Below are 20668 nucleotides of genomic sequence, written 5' to 3' on the forward strand. Positions count from 1 at the left end.
CCTCCAAAGTGGAGGTAGCAAAAATTCACTGTTGTCTCAGAAAGTTAGGTCTTGGCAAATAAATATTTGCTCACATAAGTCAAGCACTGCATTTCCCCCTGGCTGCTGAGCCTGTTCTCACACACACAGGGAAGTCAGCTGTAGGGCAGGATGCCATTACATAGGTGAACATGTCACATGGAATTAGACCACATTTTCCTAGGTCCTGCTGAACCTGCACCTAGTGAAAAGGAAAACTACTATGTCTGCTGCAATACACTGATACCTTGATTAGTGAATTCCTGGAGAAAAGAACTCATGTATAAGAAACAGGAGAGTCCATTCATTTGTTTTCATTTATTAAAAAATACCCTTATTCTGTGAAGCAGAATTACCTGTATTTGCAGCTGCATGACAAAAATGCCTCAATATAAAGTTCCCTCCAACCCCACCCTGCCCCAGCCCATTGGCTATTTTAAGATAAGTTGGGAATATATTTAGGCTGAGTTAGAATGTAAATATGAAATAGACTGGTTCCTTAGATGTGAGGCACAGATAGGCACATTACATACTTTGGTAGCATAGAGGAAGGTACCAGGCATGATGTCATGGCAAGGGAGATTTCCTGGAAGAATGATGCCTGGCCAGTCTAACAGAGGCATTAAGATCCTAAGCACTAGTTCTACCGCCAACAAGCCATGTGGTTTGGGGCTAGTTTCTTAACTTCCCTAAACACCAGCTGGTTCACTTGCAATGAGGGTGATAATATTAGCTCACAGTTTTGTATCCCTTGGCTTTCAGGAAATTGCACGATTCTCTTTCCTTTCTACTACCTTCTCCTTTCCCTTTCTCTGTCATTTGTACCTTCTAACGTGGGGCTCCTCAAGTCTCACACCTTGGGCTTCTCTGTTTGTATTTCCACATCCTCCCTTGCCTGCAGTCACGTCTCCACCCACTCCACCTCCATCTTGCCTCCATTTCAATCACATGCTGGACGCTGGACGTTTCCAAGTAGACACTCTGCCAAGGCATTTAAATTTCAACAAGTGTAAAGCTGAATTTGTTGTTCTTTCCCTAAATTACCTCCTGGCTCTGGAATGGATAGTTCTTTTAAATAGGGCTGCTAATCTCACAAACTCCAAACTTCCGAGTCATCTGTAACATCTTTTTCCCCACTGCTCCTTATTGAGTCAGTTGCCAAATTCTGTGGGTTATTACTTTAAAACTTGTTTGGTTAGAGCAGGAATGGAAATTCAAAAGTCTATAATTGTGTCAGGAGTTTTATAGAGCAACAGGACTGGGACTCCTTAATATAGAGGTATTATTTTAAAACTAAAAGACATTTTTGTTCTCTAATCCTAAACACATGAACTGTTGTAGTTAGCTAAACTGGATCTTAGCTTACACAGTCATTCTCATTCCAGCATCTTAGATGCAAATTCCAAATTACCCAGGTGCTTCCTCCTTACAGCTGTCAACAGTTCTTTAATGTTTCTGAATGGTGTAAAAGGCACAGGCCTTGCCTTTAAGGCTCCCTCAAATCTCTTTCCAGCCTCTCTCACCCTCTTCTTCCATGGCCTCAATTAAGTTCTCCATACTCTCCGTAAACTAAACTCCTTACTACTCTTGGAATCAACAGGCCTTTTCCTGACCCCAAACATTTGTTCATATCTCTTTTCCTATTTTTGCCCTATTGCTTGACACTTGTCATATTTAGTTGAATCACTGGGCCTTTAGCCTCCCCACCCCAATCACCACACTCCCTTCTCTCCTTTCTGAAGCCCCATACCACTTTGGTTGTGATATTTGTAAAGCATTTATCATGGAAAACCTCCCTACTAGATTATAGATCCTCAAACACAAGTATTGACACTTAGTGGGCTTCTGTGTGCTAGGGAAGTTTATTAAACAGTCTTTGATTTAGTCATTGTATGGTTCCTGGGACAAGAGTAAGAGCCATGGTCCCTTGCTCTGTCAAAATCATAAACCTATTTTCTTTGTATTTTGGCCTAATTACATAAACTTGTTTTGGATTGGAAGCTCTATAGAGACTATTTTAGTGCCAAACGCTTTTTAATCAATGCGGAAATAAGCCCTTGAGACGTGCAGTGACTCAGCCGAGGACACATAGCTAGTTTCTGGTAGATAAGTATGAAGCCTCGGAACTACTGCTCCTATCATGAGCCCCTGGGTTCCCAAATCACCTCCCCAAGAACCTAATTCATTGTCCTCTGCACACAAGAAACTTTTGCTGATTCCAGTAAAAAGAATGCAGTATGGTAGGACAGACATATAGGTTTTGAAATCAAACTAGGTTTAGATTCTGACCTAGTTGCTAGTTAGTGCATGGACTTTGGTAAACAGCCTCTCAGCCTGTTTCCTTGTCTGCAAAATATGGATAGTTATCTTCACTTCATGAAGTTGTGCTGATGAAATGGTATAATGTGTATAAAGCAACTGGAACACAACAAATGAGGCCATTTATTTAAAATAATCTTTAGTAAGTTATAAATTCACATATTTGCTTTTTCTGAGGAATGCTTAGATTTTATCATAGATCTCTTTTCTAAGTTGAGTAAATACATAGCGGATTTCTTTGTTTCCTTCCCCTCAGAATGTTGACATTTGGGTGGTTGTAACTATTACTTAAGACTCCATCCAGTAATTGTTCATAAACTTTTTTTTTTTTTTTTTGAGATGGAGTTTTGCTCTCATTCCCCAGGCTGGAGTGCAATGGTGCAATCTTGACTCATTGCAACCTCCGCCCCCCAGGTTCAAGTAATTCTCCCGCCTCAGCCTCCTGAGCAGCTGGGATTACAGGCGCATGCTACCATGCCCAGCCAATTTTTGTATTTTTAGTAGAGACGGGGTTTCACCATGTTGGCCAGGCTAGTCTCGAACTCCTGACCTGAGGTGATCCTCCGCCTTGGCCTTCCAAAGTGCTGAGATTACAGGTGTGAGCCACCACGCCCGGCCAAAATTTCCTTTTAAAAATAGTTATTGCCAATAACTAAGTATTCTGGAAGGTGAATGCTTAGGACATTTAGTGTCACTAAGTTGTGTGATAGATAATATTTTTGACACTTTGCAGAGCTCATTGTTTTCTCTGCATATAAAGCTATGACATTCACATAATAAACACGTAGAGAGCTTTAATAGACTTCAATGTTAAGTCTTCTGGCAGCTGCATAACTGGTCTTGCTTGCACCTGTCTTCTTCACAACGCTACCTTGCCTTTCACACCAATTCTGTGAGCCCAAGCAGGAATGAAGATTACCTATGTATAATGGCACGACAGAAGGGAGTGGTGGTTAAGGTTACGGGAGGTTATTAGGGTGAATAAATGAAGACCTGGTGCCACTTCTAAACACTGCCAGGCCCTGACATACCTTGTGTTTTTATATCCAATATGGGAGTAAAAGTAAGGTATTTTAACATCAAATATGAGGATAACACTAGATGGTTTTAAAAGCCCCCCACCCTAACTTCTAAACTCCACAATGTTTGAGTATTGTTAGGTTTCAGTGAAATCCTACAGTAGTCCCTTGCTTCGAATCACTGTAGGATTGGTTCCAGCAATGGGCAACACAGGGTTTGGTTCTATACAGTAAGTATGGGTCAAAGAAAATGCTATGATTGAAAATTGTTTTCCTCCTTATAAAGCTCATACCAACCAGTAAAGAGCTATCAGAAAACCTTCAGGAAAGAATATCAAGATAGGATATAACAAATACCCCCACAGCTGGTCCTTGGACCAAAGTATAATTCCAAGTAGGGAATTTCACTTAACCAGGCAAGACATTTAAGGGAAAAGGAATCTAGGCTAGGACTCTGCTAGCCAGACCCAGACAAATTATTAAAGGGAAGCATGTTCTTGAGGCTATTCTCTATGAAGAAGGGCAATCCACCTTGTCATCTATATCCTTTCTGTTTTTGACAGGGGTGGTCCTAGGCTGGATAGATCTTTACTCTGACCAGTACCATATAGGTCTGTGGTTCTCAAACCTGGCTGCACAGTGTGGCACTTTTAAGTAATCCTGATACCCAGTGCCATCCCCAAAGGTGCTGATTTAATTTGTTTAAGGTGTAGTTTGGGCCTCTGGATTGGAACCAACCCATATGCCCATCAATGATAAACTGGAAGAAAATGTGGCACATATACACCATAGAATACTATGCAGCCATAAAAAAGGATGAGTTCATGTCGTATGCAGGGACATGGATGAAGCTGGAAACCATCAATCTCAGCAAACTAACACAGGAACAGAAAACCAAACACTGCATGTTCTCACTCATAAGTGGGAGTTGAACAATGAGAATACACGGACACAGGGAGGGGAACATCACATACAGAGGCCTGTTGGGGGGTGGGAATTAGGGGAGGGACAGCATTAGGAGAAATACCTAATGTAGATGATGGGTTAATGGGTGCAGCAAACCACCATGGCACGTGTATACCTATGTAACAAACCTGCATGTTCTGCACACGTATCCCAGAACTTAAAGTACATATATTTATATATGTATAAATATATATGAATATATATAAATATATGAAAAACATATATATGTGTGTGTGTGTAAGCTCCCCACATGATTCTAATGTGTGGCCAGTCTTGCAAACCTCAGGCTATTTATTCTTAAAGGTTTGTAACAAGCCTTCCTCTTAAAATCCACCCCACCACCATTCGGTTTTTTGGGGTTTGTTTGTTTTTGTTGTTATCCCACCCCCTCCCCCACCTCCCGAGGCAGACACACACACACTGATGAATTTCTCTCTACAGTCAGACTGGAGTAATCCCAAAGTGGTGTCTTTGGTAAATAAGGAGAACCCGGGTGAAGCAAGGGACTCCCACCAGAACAAGGCATGAACAATGTTCACTCCCTACTGTGTTACTCAACCTGTTTCCCTAGCTCTCTGTTGTCACATTAGAGAGTGTTCTGGGAGATAACGGCCTCGCTCCCTAGTTACTTCCCCACCCTCGTGCTGGCCTTTGACAGACCTCGCAGTAGAGGCCCACAACACCGGGAGGGCACCGCGTCTCAATCCCCTAGTCTCAGCCCCCGAACTCCACCGCACGTGGAGCTCGTCTTGGCAGCACTCAAGCGCGGCGATGCTCCGCTTAGACGAACTCACGTTCCGGTAGCAAGGTCTGCGATACTTGAGCACCCCTCCCCCTCTTCCGTTTCCACCCGGTTTGTGTTTAAGTAGCGAGGAGACATTCAGGTTTCCAGAAGTCAGGTCATCGCAGGCCCCACCCAGCAGTGGAGAGAGTGAGTCCCAGAGGGGGTTGCCAGCGAGTTCCTCCTCCTTCCCCTTCCCGCTGTCCCCGAGTCTAGGGCTCCCAGAGGCGTATGACGCCAGGGCCCTCTGACCGCACCTCTGACCACAACAAATCCCTACTCCACCCGTCTTCTTTGTCCCACCCTTGGTGACACAGAGCCCCAGCCCTGGCCCCGCCCAAAGCACTCATTTAACTGTTATTGCGGAGCCGCCAGGCGCTGCTTCTGCTCGCTGCAACTCGCTCAGGCAGCTGGGCGTAGCTGCGACCCGGCGGAGTCCCGGCGGCGCGTACTTACTCTGACCTCGCGCGCCATGACTGTCGCGCGGCCGAGCGTGCCCGCGGCGCTGCCCCGGCTGCTGCTGCTGCTGCTGCTGTGCCTGCCGGCCGTGTGGGGTGAGTGGGAGTCCGGGGGCCCGGCGGCCAGGGAAGCCCCTGGGCCGGGTGGGAGGTCCAGGTCGGTTTCCGAGACACGCACAGGGACTGGGGACTTGGCAGGTGGGGAGCGTGGCCCGCGGTCTTGGTTCCCGCCGTCCTGTACCTTTAAGGCTGTCGCCGCTCACCAGCATTTGGGGCTCCTGCTGTGTCGGCCCCCAGCTGACTTGGCTTTAGGGGTTGTCGTGAAGGGTTAAAGAGGCCCCGGCTGGGTTTGCGGAGCGGCCAAGCTTGGGAAAATCGAAAGGGAGGGCTCAAAGAGAGCCTTAACCCCCAAAAAGCTGGTCTAAAAGGATGGGAGGCCAGACCGCTGACGGCTGCCCACTCTCGACAGAGTCCAGCCGTGTAGAGCACACCATGCTGCAAACTTGCATGTCATCTCTTTAAGGTGTGGCATTTCAAGGGGGCGTGTGTCTTAAAAACAGCAACTGTGAGGACCCTTGATAGTCATTTCCTTCAGTTCTGCTTTCGTCTCCCTAGCTGACTGTGGCCCTCCCCCAGCTGTACCTAATGCCCAGCCATCTTTGGAAGGCCGTACAAGTTTTCCCGAGGACACCATAGTAACGTACAAATGTGATGAAAGCTTTATGAAAATTCCTGGCAAGCAGGACTCAGTGATCTGCCTTCAGAGCAGTCAGTGGTCAGATATTGAAGAGTTCTGCAATCGTAAGTTCCTCATTTTTTTCGAAAAGTTATGGGAATGGAATGTATCTAAAATTTATTTTTATATATCTTTGAAGTGACTAGTAATTGGTAGTTTTCTAGTGTTACTAAACCCCAGGGTAACACTAGTGCCTTGTTGGCACTTCACACTCCAGCTAATTGAAGACATTTACCTCCCTGAGTAGGTCCTGCTGCTTCATTAAAGAGTTTTTCTTCCTAACACTGTACCCCTTGAATGAACTAGTAGAGAAATTAAACAATATGTATTGTTTATGGAGAAAATATATAAAATATATTTGGCAATTGCCTTGAGACACATAGCGTAAGTGATCTGTTTTCTTAAATATTTTGTAAAGTAGGGCTTATCAAATACAACTCTGTGGTGGCATTTTTAAAAGCTCTCAATATTTACTTTCAAAATCTGTTATACTTGTACGTATTTATAGGTATTTATAGATCATACAATGTGTCATGATCAATCAGTGTAATTGGGATAGCCAGTACCTCAAACACTTGGCATTTGTGTGAAGAATATTCCAAATCTTCTCTTCTTGCTACTTTGAAAAAATATATGTATATGTATAAATTGGGATATATATAGGGACATATATGTATGTATATATGGAGATATATATAGAGAGAGATATATGTAAATTGGGATATAGATAGACAGGTAGATAGACTGATTGTTAAAAATGAATCAGAGGCCCAGTGAAGAGTTGTTTTGGGGCTAACACAGTAACCGTGTTTGATATTGATATCTAGTAGAATTAAAAGAAATGAAGATTTCTTGTTTTAGGTGAATATACATACAGTCATCCACACCTCATGTGCCCTTTGGTTTCATAAAATATATATCGGCATTATCTTGGAGGAAAAAAATCTGTTATTTACATAGCCCTGTATTAGCTTTGAGATATAAGAGTAAAGATAAAAGAGACCCAATAACCTGGCTTTGAACAACTTAAATCAATAGAAGCTACAGTAAATACAGAAATTGGCACAAATACTTTTAGAAGCCATGCGTGAAATAGGCTTTAACTTTTTATTTTTATCCACGATAGAGGCAGTAGGATGAAGTACATAGTCTTTGCACACATATGTTTTAACTCTTCCCCATGTTGTTACTTTATCCAATGGTGGAGGAGACAGGCCCCAGTAGTTAAATAACTTCCTCAAGAGCAGCAGCTTTTATGCCAAAACCAAGGTGTAAACTTGGGTCTTCTGACTACAAATCCAGTGACCCTTCTGCTTGACCATGCCTCTCTAGATTCACATTTGCCCAGCTGTTTACAGATATAAATACTTTATGTATACAATTGACTCATCCTTGCCCCCAGGGCTTGTGGGAATTAAATGAGTTTATATGTAAATAAATGTCCTGCTATTATTGTTGTGCGGGACATTAGTCCAGGAGTCTGGAAATACCCTATTCCTGTACTGTATGGTGCTGTGTACTTCTTTAGGGTAGGATAAGGAAACTAACATTTACTGAATGCCAGAACTGTGCCAGGCAACTTAAATGTTTTTTTTTTTTTTTTTTTTTAAGTGGGGATAGTGATATCTGTGTACCAACTCTACTTCCTAAGCCTCTAGTAACTGGGAAATAAAGTATACATGTGAATACATTTGCTACATTGCAAGTGCCATGGTGATATTAATATAGCTAAGTACCAAATGTGTGCAAAGCAGTAAAGAAAGGGGGTCATTAGGGTCCAGATAATTAAATATAGATTATAAAACAAACATTGATACTACTTTTTTTGTTGCTGCTTTTGTTAATACATTTAGGTAGCTGCGATGCACCAACCAGGCTAAATTTTGCATCCCTCAAACAGCTTTATATCACTCAGAATTATTTTCCAGTCGGTACTGTTGTGGAATATGAGTGTCGTCCAGGTTACAGAAGAGACCCTTCTCTATTAGCAAAACTAACTTGCCTTCAGAATTTGAAATGGTCCACAGCAGCTGAATTTTGTAAAAGTGAGTAAAATTTTTTAAAGTATTTTCAACCATCTGGTGTTTGGGGGAAATAGTATCCCTTCCTTCATTCATGCTAGAATTCTATGTGTATATATTATTATTTAGGATGTTTCTTGATAGGACCATGAGTGTCAATTTATTTTGAATTAGACAAACTAAATATTTATGTGGTAGGAATACTTATTCACTCAAAAATTTCACATTTAATTAGTTTGAGGTTACCTAAAATGAAAAAAGTGTATATTCTAAATACGTTGCTTTTTCAAAACTTATTATAAAGAGAAATTAGAATTAAAGAAGTCTAAGGGTCAGGCATGGTGGATCATGCCTATATTCCTAGCACTTTGGGAGACAGAGGCAGGTGGACCACTTGAGGTAAGGAGATTGAGACTATCCTGGCCAACATGATGAAACCCCGACTCTACTAAAAATACAAAAACTAGCTGGGCGTGGTGGTGCATGCCTGTAATCCCAGCTTCTTGGAAGGCTGAGGCAGGAGAATCCCTTGAACCTGGGAGGCAGAGGTTGCAGTGAGCTGAGATTATGTCACCACACTCTAGCCTGGGTAACAAAGCGAAACTCCATCTCAAAAAAAAAAAAAAAAAGAAAAATCTAAGGATAAGAACTATCAATGGTTCAGATGATGAATTTACATATATGTGCTTGATAATTTTTTCAAAATTTTTTCCCATGCTTCATTGAGGTATAATCAACAAATATTTTTTAAGGTTTAATATATGTGCACATTGTGAAATGATAAACACAGTCAAACTAATTAACATATCCACCACCCCACATAGTTACCTTCTTTGTGTGTATGCCTGATAATTTAATTAAAAAAAATCAATTTGTATTCTATTCTAGAGAAATCATGCCCTAATCCTGGAGAAATACCAAATGGTCAGATCGATACACCAGAAGGCATATTATTTGGTGCAACCATCTCCTTCTCATGTAACACAGGGTAAGTTTGGGCATACTAAAACCGTGTATTTAGGAAATGAGAAAACAAATTAGGACTTAAGATGAGATTGTTAGTTTCATGACTGGTATTCACAGCTACTAGCAACTAAAACAATCCTTCTCCTCAAAGACCCTTCATCATGAGCTCATCACAGTTAAATTTACTAAAATGGGGCAAGAAAGGAAGATTTCTTATACCACCAAAATTCTCTAAATTCTGATTTCAGTAAATATGTGATTCAATATAAAATTTTAAATGTGATTAATAAAAAAATTTGAGATGATATTTGCAGAAATAATTCTTCAAATGTTAAATACTAAACCAATCTTTAGTTGACCTAAATAATGAATTTGCATGAGTTTTTCTCTATGCAAACAAGCTGTTACAAAACAGCATGAGTTAAAGACATTCCTAGTGTGAAAATATTCTAACCTAAGTTCTTTGATAAGTTCTCTATATAGGAAAAAGGAACTCATTCATTGAGTACCATCAATGTCTCAGACACTGTTGAAAACTTTACATTTATTTTCTCATTTCATATCTGTAAATTAAATAATTCTATTTTACTGTGTGTGTGTCCCTATTCTTTATAAAGTAAAAATATCAGTATCACTTGTCTCCTTTACGAAACATATGTTGGTTAGGTCACAAACACAGAATCTGGGAAGTACATTGAACCCTTTAAATACAAGTACATTCTATTATTCTATGAAGCCTATATTTAGAACCCAGAAGTATAAAATGTTCAGTCATCTATGTCATTTAAAAATGTGTGAAACACTTTTATGCTTTCTAACATATTCCCCATGCAAATAAAAAATGTACATGTCTTACCCGTTTTTACTCTTTGGATGTCACCTTTTTAAACTTAATTTTTCTTTTCCTTTAAACTACTGTGTGGACTTTTGTCAACTACTGTTTTATTTTCACCTGCTGCTATAGTAAATATTTCAAGATAGTAACCTGGAGAATTTGAGGAAAGTCAAATACGTGTGAATGTAACAAACTCTTTTTTCTTCCCCTGTTGCTTTAGGTACAAATTATTTGGCCCGACTACTAGTTTATGTCTTACTTCAGACAGTGGAATCCAGTGGAGTGACCCGTTGCCAGAGTGCAGAGGTAAGAGTTAAAAATCTAAGCACTCAGGTTGTGAGGCTGAGTACTCAATGATAAATTAATTTCTGCCCCTTAAGAATTAGCACAGTGTGTATTTGTATAGCAAACCCAGCTTTCAATATATGAGTACTTTGCTAATTTTAATACCTTTTCTAGTGATGCTTCTTAATTTATTAGCTGTGGAGATAAACCATCAAGTTTTCTGAGTCCCAATTCCCAAACAATAGAATGAGGATTAAAAACAAACTTAGATTTGTATTGCACTTGGTCATTTATTGTCTAACCATTACTTCTAAAGTCAAGTATGATAGGTAAAAGATTTCCACCCCACAATTTTAATGTAAGAAAATACTGTCTATCAGAGGGTCTATAAGACTTGACCCCATATCCTAAAACAAGTGGCAATGGAAGGCCTTTAACCCAGGTCTCTTATTTCAGACCTAGCATTTTTCTAAAACCCAGTGTTGCTTACGTGCTTCTTCTTAGGTTTAAAATAATTAAGAGATAATTATCTAGAAGGATTCTAAGGTGTGATATATTCTTATCATTAGAGATAAGCTTATACCATAAAGGAGAAATACTGTTTCTGTATTTGAGAATCTTCTCAAAGAAAGATATGGTGCAGCAATAATATTATAAATGGATATATATCCTGTCAAATTTATATCAGTTAGAGAAACGTGTCTCTTGGAAATTGAGAGGAATAAAATACAGCAATATTTTAAAATGTAGGCTTGCTTACTTTCCATCCTTCTCTTTCTCTACACACAATGTGCCCTCCTGCAAATGACTTCTGAAGGCCCTATTGTCAAAATTATTGATAAGTTAAAGTTTTTGTGTGTTACTAGGGGAAGAAAACTAGAGTAGATTTAGTGTAATTTATCAAACATTTATCGACTGACACTCTGGTAGGCAACGTGTAGGGTCAACTGGTATGAAGACAAATAAAACGAAGCCGTGCCATCAAGGAGCCTGCCCCTGCCACACCCACCATGTGCCCTTCTTTTTGAGATGTCATACTGCTACCACCAGTTTTTTCTCATTGTAGTTGTTTTTAAATTTTTCATCATTGCTACCCAGTAGCACCTTTCCCACTTTCCTTGTCCAGTAAGAGACATTGTAAATGATAGTAAATTAAAGATAGAAAACAGGGAAAAACTGGGCCGTATCTTTTGTTTGACCCAGGCAGCATGTCACAAAGTTCAGACAAACAGTCTCCCATCTGAAGCCAGTATTTGCACAAGCACCTGCTGTGTCGTGAATTTGACGGCAATGCAAACCCACTTTATCTTCCTGCTTGCGCCATCTAGGTCTCAGCCTTGCTTCCCTATTTGGTGTCTTGAACTCCATGCTGAATATTCTGATGTTCATGTTTTCCTCCTTGACTCTTCTATCCTCTCTGACTCAGCAACTACTGACATCTGCATCCTGTAGGAAAGAGCCCCTGTTCTTAAGCAATCCCAGTGCCTTCAAATATCCCCATAAGGCCTTACTTCTTTTAGGATCATTTTGATTTTCCACATAACCTGTTTTGACCATACCAAAAAGATTGAATGGAAAGTAGATTCTTAAACAATGTAATGCTTCACCTCGAGTATGTAGCCCTAGCCTATAAACACATGAGATTGCTTCAGTGTCCATGCGTGAATATGGATATGAAGAAGGAAAGAACAATGGATACATCCACTAATTGTCTGTAGTTATACAGAAAATGGAGGTGATGCTGATTTACCTGTGAATGGAGCCTCACTGTCAGAGGACCTGTTTGCTTATCTCTCTGCCAATATTTTCTTTTTCAAAATTTTAGTTGACTGATGGTATCTGCTAACCTAGAATCAATCCCTGCTATATAATGACTATCATCCCAGACCCTTCTGTTTATCTTAACTCCTCACATCTCATCCCTAAATCATTGTGCTTTACTTCCTCAATCTGTTTTTCAAACTTGTGTTTTGCCTTCCATCTGTATACTTATGGCATAGGTTATTATTCCTTCTGTGGACTATTGCAATCACGGCCACCTCGAACATTTTCAGGGCCCAGGCAAGAATATAAATGGAGGTCACTGGCCCAAGACCCACTTTCTTTCAAATAGGCCTTCCTCTTCCCACACTGTATGGGGAACTCAGCCTAAATACCCAAGTCACATCCACCACATCCACCATAATTTGTATCCACCCTCCATTGTCTATTGGGTTAGAGGTGAAGTATATCAGCAGGATAGACCACCCCCAAGAAGGTGGACCAGTGGGAGGGACCCTCTCAGGCCCTGGAAAAGGTGTTGGCACAGGGAATTCTGCGTGCTAGTTCCTAGAGCATGTTCTGGAATAGAGGAGAAGTCGTAGGACAGGTTGTCATTGAGTGTATGCTGTCAGCCTACAGATATCCTACCAACAGGGGAGAGACGCATCCAGAGGAGGGCCAGAGCACAGCCTTTTAAAATATGGGGTCTGAGGCAGCAGTCTTAGTTGCCTGAGTTCAAGAGTGACACTGATAGCAATGGCCTCCTGCCTCCATTCTTTCACTCTATTAATGTTTCATCCATATTTTACCCAGAGCGATCTGAAACACAGATGTGACTTAGATGTCTGTTTCCTCCTTAGAACTTATTCATATCTCCTATCACTTACAAAGCCCAAATTCCTTAGTATAGTGTACAAGACAGTCATGGTCTACCTACTGCTTGACACTCAGGTCTTGCCCTCATGTTTTATATGCCTTATACATGCAAACTGCTGTGGTTTCCATGTACCTCTTTTTTTTCTTTTCTTTTTTTTTAAATTGAGGCAGGGTCTCATTCTGTTACCCAGGCTGAAGTGCAGTGGTGTGATCACAGCTTACTGCAGTCTCAATCTCCTTGGCCCAAGTGATCCTCCCACCTTAGCCTCCCTTGTATCTGGGACTATAGGTGCACACCACCATGCCCAGCTAATTTGTGTATTTGTTGCATAGACAGGGCTTCCTCACGTTGCCCAGGCTGGTCTCGAACTCCTGGGCTCAAGCAGTCTGCCCACCTCAGCCTCCCAAAGTGCTGGGATTACAGGCGTGAACCACCATGCCCTGCTGCCCCTTCTTTACTTAGCTATATTTTCCTAAGAGTTAGTTCTCTAGCCCATCAGGAAGATTCCCAGGCTGGCTACTTCTATGATGACCCTTGCAATTTTTATTGAAATCATCTCTGAATCTTTTTTCCCCACTAGCTTTTAAGACATACAAACTATATCTTGTTCAGCTTTGCACTTCCAGTTATAGAAAAATGCCTGGCATGTGTTAGGCACTTAGAAAATGTTTGAACTGAACCAATGGTATGTGTGTCTCTGCATACTCTAAGTTAGTGTAAATCAGAACAGCTTGTTCTTGCTGCTTGTTTTGATCCAAGACTGAAGAGTGATTGATAAATGTGCTAAGTATTTTCTGTGTTCTTAAGTATGCTTGGTGTAACATAATTTGAGATACACACATATTAAATTGCCTTCCATTCTTAGAAAAAAAAAAAAAAGGACAACAACATCGTGCCTTTGGAGTATGTGGAACCATTGAATTTTTTCTCAGGGCAATTGCCAGAGAGTGGTCCCTTTTTACATTATAACTAAAAAAAACCTCTGCTTGTATTTATTTTATAAGTTCAACTGCTCAGTAAGATTGTTTTGAATGAAGTCTCTGTGAGTCAATATGTACTAAAATGTTTACTCTAGAAGTCAAAATGTAATCCTGACATTTAAGATCTCTGCTCTATCTAAAATGATCTGTACTTAGTTCTTAAACATGCTGCTTGAATTTTCAACTCCTTGCATTTGCTATCGTTTCCTTCTTAGAGTGAAGAGTAATGCTCTCTCCTCTGTTCTCTCTCGAAAGCATGGTACATATTACGTTTAAACTGAAGTTCTATTTCCCTGCCCAAGTCTTCTCTGACTATACTGCTTTCATCCCTAAACTCCTGCAGCATTCACTTTTCCTAGCACCATTTTGATATGCACAAATCTTATTATAATTTTTCCTTTACGTACATGTTCTGAATCTTATTATTTTTATGAATTAGTTTCGAGGTTAGCATTTGTCTTCTACACCATTTGCATTCAAAGCTATAGTATACTACCAATTACTTAATAGGCATTTATAAGCATCTCTTCTTGATAATGCTGAATTTAGAAAAATGATATTTTGATTTCTTTAAAATATAATCTTTAACATGTTTTGGTCTTATTTGTAAAAATGTTTTACTAGTTTTATTTATTTAAAAGATGTTGGAATTGTTTTTTAAGAAATTTATTGTCCAGCACCACCACAAATTGACAATGGAATAATTCAAGGGGAACGTGAACATTATGGATATAGACAGTCTATAACGTATTTATGTAACAGAGGATTCACCATGATTGGAGAGCACTCTATTTATTGTACTGTGAATGACAATGAAGGAGAGTGGAGTGGCCCACCACCTGAATGTAGAGGTAATCACTTTGGATAGTTATATTTTTGCTTTATTCTTACTCTTAGGTCTACATGTGAGTTGCAGACATTCTATGAACCCCCTAAGAAAAAAATGTAAAATGTTTACATAAACATATTTGTATTTTTCTGTGGGACGCAATTTTTCTAAAGCTTCTCAGAAAGGTCTATGGCTTGTATACACATACATTATGATGTGTATATATAAAATAGGCCTCATATTTTTGGTGAATTTGCTTAAATTTGCTGTTTTATACCATGTTGCTTTCAGTAAGTTAATACAGGTACTTTGTTTATACAAAGAGGATATAAAGTGGTTTATTGGAGGGAGAATCTTAGATTGAAGGCTCTAGATAGTGACCATACATGTTGCAACAACTGAGAAACTCTTGCCATCTGTTGACTTCCCTGAATTAACATTCAATTCTTTTCTGCCTCCAGAATTTCTGTTATTATCCATTCTCCTTCATCCTTCTAGACTTTTTCTTTCAATGTCTTTTTATACCCAGAAGGTACTCTCAGAATCCTTAAAACTGCTCTTTAAATATATTTTAAAAGAAATATTTAGAAGATCAGTGAAGCTGGACTAAACATTGCCTAGTATCAATAGATGGCATTTAAGTAGTGGTGAATACCAACATGACTCAAGCATTTGAGTATTTACTTTTATAATTAAAATTGAAATTTTATTAGTATGAATTTTTAAAATTCCTTATTAAAAATATTTTTATTATAAGTATTATACATAGACATAATGACATAATATTAAAGCCATGGAGATGAGTACAAAATGGGAAGTGAAAGCCTCTTCTCTATTACTAGTCCTACTCTGAGAGGTAACCATTTTTACAAATTCTTTTGTTTTATTCCAGAATATAAATAAACATACAAATATTTTTTATTTATTATACCAATGGTGTGGGTATTCATTTATCTAACCAGTCCTTTATTGATGGCAATTTAGGTTTCTTGTTCTAGTTTGTTTTTTTTTAATGAACTATTATTACAAATGATGCTATAATAAATATTCTTGTACATCTGTCACTGCACATGTATGCAAGTACATTTGTACAATAAATTCCTTGCAGTATAATTATTTGTAACAAAGGTATGTGAATTACATTTTTCATACCCATTAGTAACGTTGCTTTTTAAAAGACTGTACCAATTTAATCTCCCATTAATATTACATCATTGTGGTGTTTGCACCTTTAATGATAATGATTGTTAGGGAGATTTGGCAATGTAAATGGTAAAAATTTTTATTATTTGAATTCATTTAGTTATGAAGTAAATTTAGTGTGTGTCCTTTTTTAATTTGGCCATTTGATCTAGTTCATATTAATTTTTCCAATTTTATTAAATGATCAGTTATTTAGAGCTTAAAAACCATATGGAAGTACCCAAGTAGGTCATGGCAGGCTAATACTTCCATTAAAACAACTATAAAATCTGAATAGATTACCAAAAATTTATATTTTTTAAGGCATAAGATATAGCTGTGGAAGTAACAAGGTCTGAATGAACTAAAATTCCTGGGGGCGAGTGGTGAAGGCAACCCATTCTGACGTAAGCCAGTTTTCCCTAGGGACATTTGCTGACTCTGAACCTGGACTAAGGATTCACCTTGACCCAGACAAAAGACCACTTCCAGGAAAGAGAAATCAGCAAAGCTTTAATGGTTATGGAGGGATAGGGTAATACACTGGAAATTGAGGCCCTCAAATGCAGAACCAGTTTTTCCTAAAGGCCATTTGCTAATTTTGGGGCTGCATGTGAGAGGCTGGGAAGCTTGACCCAGAGCTTCTAAAGTACAAAATGAAATCTTTCAGAACCTGATAGTATTTGGATGGCATATACCTACCAGAGGAACAGGCTTTTATCTAGCATACCATAGGTCTCCACCTTAGCACGTCTGTGCTCATTTTGAAACTGTGTAGGGAAGGACATTAGATGGCTGGGAGAACTCTGAAAGATAGACCTGGATCTCCTGCCATCTTCCAAAGGTGAAACAACAAAAATCTGCCAGGCTTTCAATCAGAAGCCCAAAAGGGCCCTTCCCAAGGAACAGAGGCAAGAGCAGAAATAGATGGAGTCTTACTGAAACTGAAACCCAGCTCAATTCCTAATAGGTTGAAGATATGATTACCTCAATGCAGTCTGCTTATCAGAAAGGCATATCGTATCATCCAGATGTTTTATATACAATGTTTGGCATACAACAAAAGACTGTTAGATATGGAAGGAAGCAAGAAAATATGACCAAATCAAGAGAAAACAAAACCAAATAAAGAATATCCAGATAATTGAGTTAGCAAATGAAGAACTTAAAATAACTGATGAACAAGTTTAAGATGATAAAAGAGAACTTCAACTGGAATCTGTAAAAATGGAGTAAAATGAATATTCTACAACTGGAAAATATCTGAAATTAAGAACACAATAGATAGGTTTAGCTATTCAGACAGAGCAGGAAACAGTATTAGGAACTGAAAGATCAGTTAAAAATACCCAAACTGATGCACAAAGAGAAAAAGCAAAAACAAACAAAAAAAAACTTCAAAGAACCAGCAGTAAAACTGATCACCGCTCAGCAAAAAAATGATGCAGGCCAAAGGATAATAAGAAGAAATCTTTAAAATACTGTAAGAAAATTACTGTTCACCTAGAATTCTATACCCAACTAATACAGCATTCAAAACTGAATGCAAAATAGAGATGTATTCAGACAAAAACCAAGAAAACTTTGCACTAGCAGACCAAACATGCACAGAATGAGAAACGAAAGGAAATTTTTCAAGTAGAATGAAAATAATCCCAGGTAAAACATGAAAATACAAGAGGAAATGAACACTGACAAGGATAAATGAATACTGAGTTTATAAACAGTGAATGTAATGTCCTGTGGGGTCTGAATTATACATAGAATACAAATGCACAATAACAATGCAAAAGGCAGAAAGAGGTAAATTCACGTGAAGGTTACACAGTTCTAGCAGTACTGAAAGGTGGTAAAAGTGATAGTTCGCATAACTGACTTATAGTCTAATAAATATTGTGATCTCTAGGGTTGCTACAAATGAATGACAGAAGAATACATAAATCACAAGCTAATAAAAGAATAATAATGGATATTTAATCCAAAAGAGAACGAGAGAGAGAAGTAGAAAGGAACACAGAATAGATGGGAGAAATAGAAAACTAATAAGGTCGTTGATATAGACCCAAGTATGTCAGTAATTACATTAAGTGCAATTTGACCAAGATCGTCAGACTTAAAAAAGATTTTTAAAAAACCTAGTTCTTTACTATCTACAAGAGACACAGTTGAATCAAAAGAACACAGAATAGTTGGAAGGATGGAAAAATATACCATGCAAACATTAACCCTTCAAAATAAGCTGACACAGTTATATTAATATCAATGTCTATTTTAAGATGAAACAGTTCATAATGATAAGGAGGCTAATTCAACAGTAATATATCACAATCTGGAATCTATATGTGCTTGATAAAATAGCTTCAATATATATGTAGCAAAAATGGACAGAAAAAATAGACAAATACACACTCATAGTTGGAAAATTCCACACCTATCTCAATAGCTAATAGGATAAGCAACCAAAAATCAGTGAGACTAAAGAGCTGAGCAACAATTAAACATATATACATATGAGATATTAAACATATATACATATGAGATACATAGGACCGATGACAAGTATTTTTTTTCAAGTGCACATGGGATATTTACCAAAATTGACCCTATGCTGGGCTCTAAACTACAATACATTGCAAAAGATTGAAGTTATTCAGAGCATACCTTCTAGCCACAGTGGAATTAAACTAGATGTCAGTAACAAAAAGATAATAACTAAAAAATTAACTTCTAGCAAATTTAAACTCTAAGTTAGTGTATACATTCTCTGGATCAAAACTGAGAACTAACTTGATAGAACAAAGAATAATTTAGAATAATTTTTATATAGGAGGGTCTCAGAATGAAAAGTTCATAAAAAAAAACTTTACTTATCTTAATAATGATTATCATTGAGTGCCTGCTAAATGCTGTGTTACTTGCTAGGCGTTTTACTCAATTTATCCCTTATAGCAGCCTGTGAGATAGGTTAGGAGGCAGAAAAAAAGACTGATACCATCTGAGTTCCTAGGGCATCCCGTGTGTGATGGGGCTGGCAGCAGTCATCCTGGATGATGTAATCTCTTGCTTCAGGGACAGACACTGTGAAATAGCTTACTCAATTATTTCCCTTAATCCTTACTTAATAATAATTACTCAATCTATTCTGCTTTTATCCTCATTTTACAGATGAGGAAACTATAGCTTAGAAGGGTTAGAGGGACTTGCTAGAGGTCACTAGTACGTGGTGAAATCAGGCTTCAGCACTATCCAATGCTGCCTCAACAGGAGCTTTGTATAAGTGACCCAATGGCAGATGGGCTCTGAAGACCCAAAAAGTTGCTCTGCTGTTAGATTTATGCCTCTCAGAATATGATCTTACGAAAGTTTCACGTGACTTGTTATCTAGTCTGAAATCTAAAGAGGAACTAGTGTATGGAAAGTTGGTAACCAGCATAAGAGAATTAAAAGGAGTTATTTTTACTCAGACTCAAGTATCACTTTAAATAAGAAGTGAAACAAAACAAGTTCTCAAGCTCATTAAGGTTAAGTGATAGAAAAGACTGTGATTGTCTCTGTTGGCTTAGTTGTTCTAGAACAACATCGTGTTGTTCTTTAGTATTAGCACAGAAGATAATTTGGGAGAGAAGATAGAGATGTGCCACAGAATAAGATCACTAGTGACTCTAACTTTGATTTATTTCACAAAAAGCAGCTTAAGCACCTCAGTATAGTTTTGTATGTCTTCTTTAGTCACCCGTAGGTATGATTTATATCAAAGCAAGAGCGACTTAGAACTTCAGCTCCTTGAGAAATACACAATAAGACTTGGTTTCCTGAAAGTCATACCTAGGTGTTTGTGGGGGAGAGAGAGGATAGCCACAGAGCAAGCAATGACTAAGAATCTTAACATGGCCAGCAATGTTCAGCTAACTTGTTTCTTAACTTTTCCTTTCACAGCAAACTCTCTAGCTTCCAAGGCCCCACCAACAGTTCAGAAACCTACCACAGTAAATGTTCGAACTACAGAAGTCTCACCAACTTCTCAGAAAACCACCACAACACAAACCACCACACCAAATGCTCAAGGTACAAAAACTCCATCAATTCTTCAAAAACACACCACAGAAAATGTTTCAGCTACAAGAACCCCACCAACTCCTCAGAAACCCACCACAGTAAATGTCCCAGCTACAGTAGTCACACCAACACCTCAGAAACCCACCACAATAAATGCTCCAGCTACAGGAGTTTCATCAATACCTCAAAAATACACCACAGTAAATGTTGCAGCTGCAGGAGTCTCATCAACACCTCAAAGACATACCACAGTAAATGTTTCGGCTACAGGAGTCCCATCAACACCTCAAAAAAACACCACCGTAAATGTTTCACGTATAGAAGTTTCACCAACTCCTCAGAAACCTACCACAGTAATGTTTCAGCTACATTAACCCCACCAACTCTTCAGAAACCCACCAGAGCAAATGATTCAGCCACCAAAGCCCCAGCAGCAGCTCAGACATCTTTCATATCAAAAACCCTATCTACAAAGACCCCTCCTGCAGCTCAGAATCCCACAATGACTAATTCTTCTGCTACACAGGCCACACTAACAGCCCAAAGATTCACCACAGTAGAAGTTGCATTTACGCAGAG

At 38.9% G+C, this 20668-nt stretch overlaps 1 protein-coding gene across 5 annotated transcripts in view; it reads left to right on the forward strand.

Moving 5' to 3' along the window:
* The first annotated feature begins 5179 nt into the window (after positions 1-5179).
* CD55 (CD55 molecule, decay accelerating factor for complement (Cromer blood group)) overlaps positions 5180-20668 on the forward strand; it is a 37492-nt gene continuing 22003 nt past the window's right edge. For all 5 annotated transcript variants that reach the window (XR_001001340.1, XM_011937736.1, XM_011937741.1 and 2 more), the window contains exons 1-7: positions 5180-5657; positions 6177-6362; positions 8151-8342; positions 9207-9306; positions 10340-10425; positions 14685-14873; positions 19970-20098. Coding sequence is in view for 4 of the 5 variants with exons in the window: in XM_011937736.1 (XP_011793126.1) it covers positions 5576-5657; positions 6177-6362; positions 8151-8342; positions 9207-9306; positions 10340-10425; positions 14685-14873; positions 19970-20098 (964 nt within the window). In the remaining variant the exon portion in view is untranslated. The remainder of the gene's footprint in view (positions 5658-6176; positions 6363-8150; positions 8343-9206; positions 9307-10339; positions 10426-14684; positions 14874-19969; positions 20099-20668) is intronic.

The sequence above is a fragment of the Colobus angolensis genome, unplaced genomic scaffold, assembly GCF_000951035.1.
Source record: "Colobus angolensis palliatus isolate OR3802 unplaced genomic scaffold, Cang.pa_1.0 Scaffold100, whole genome shotgun sequence".
Taxonomy (NCBI): Eukaryota; Metazoa; Chordata; class Mammalia; order Primates; family Cercopithecidae; genus Colobus; species Colobus angolensis.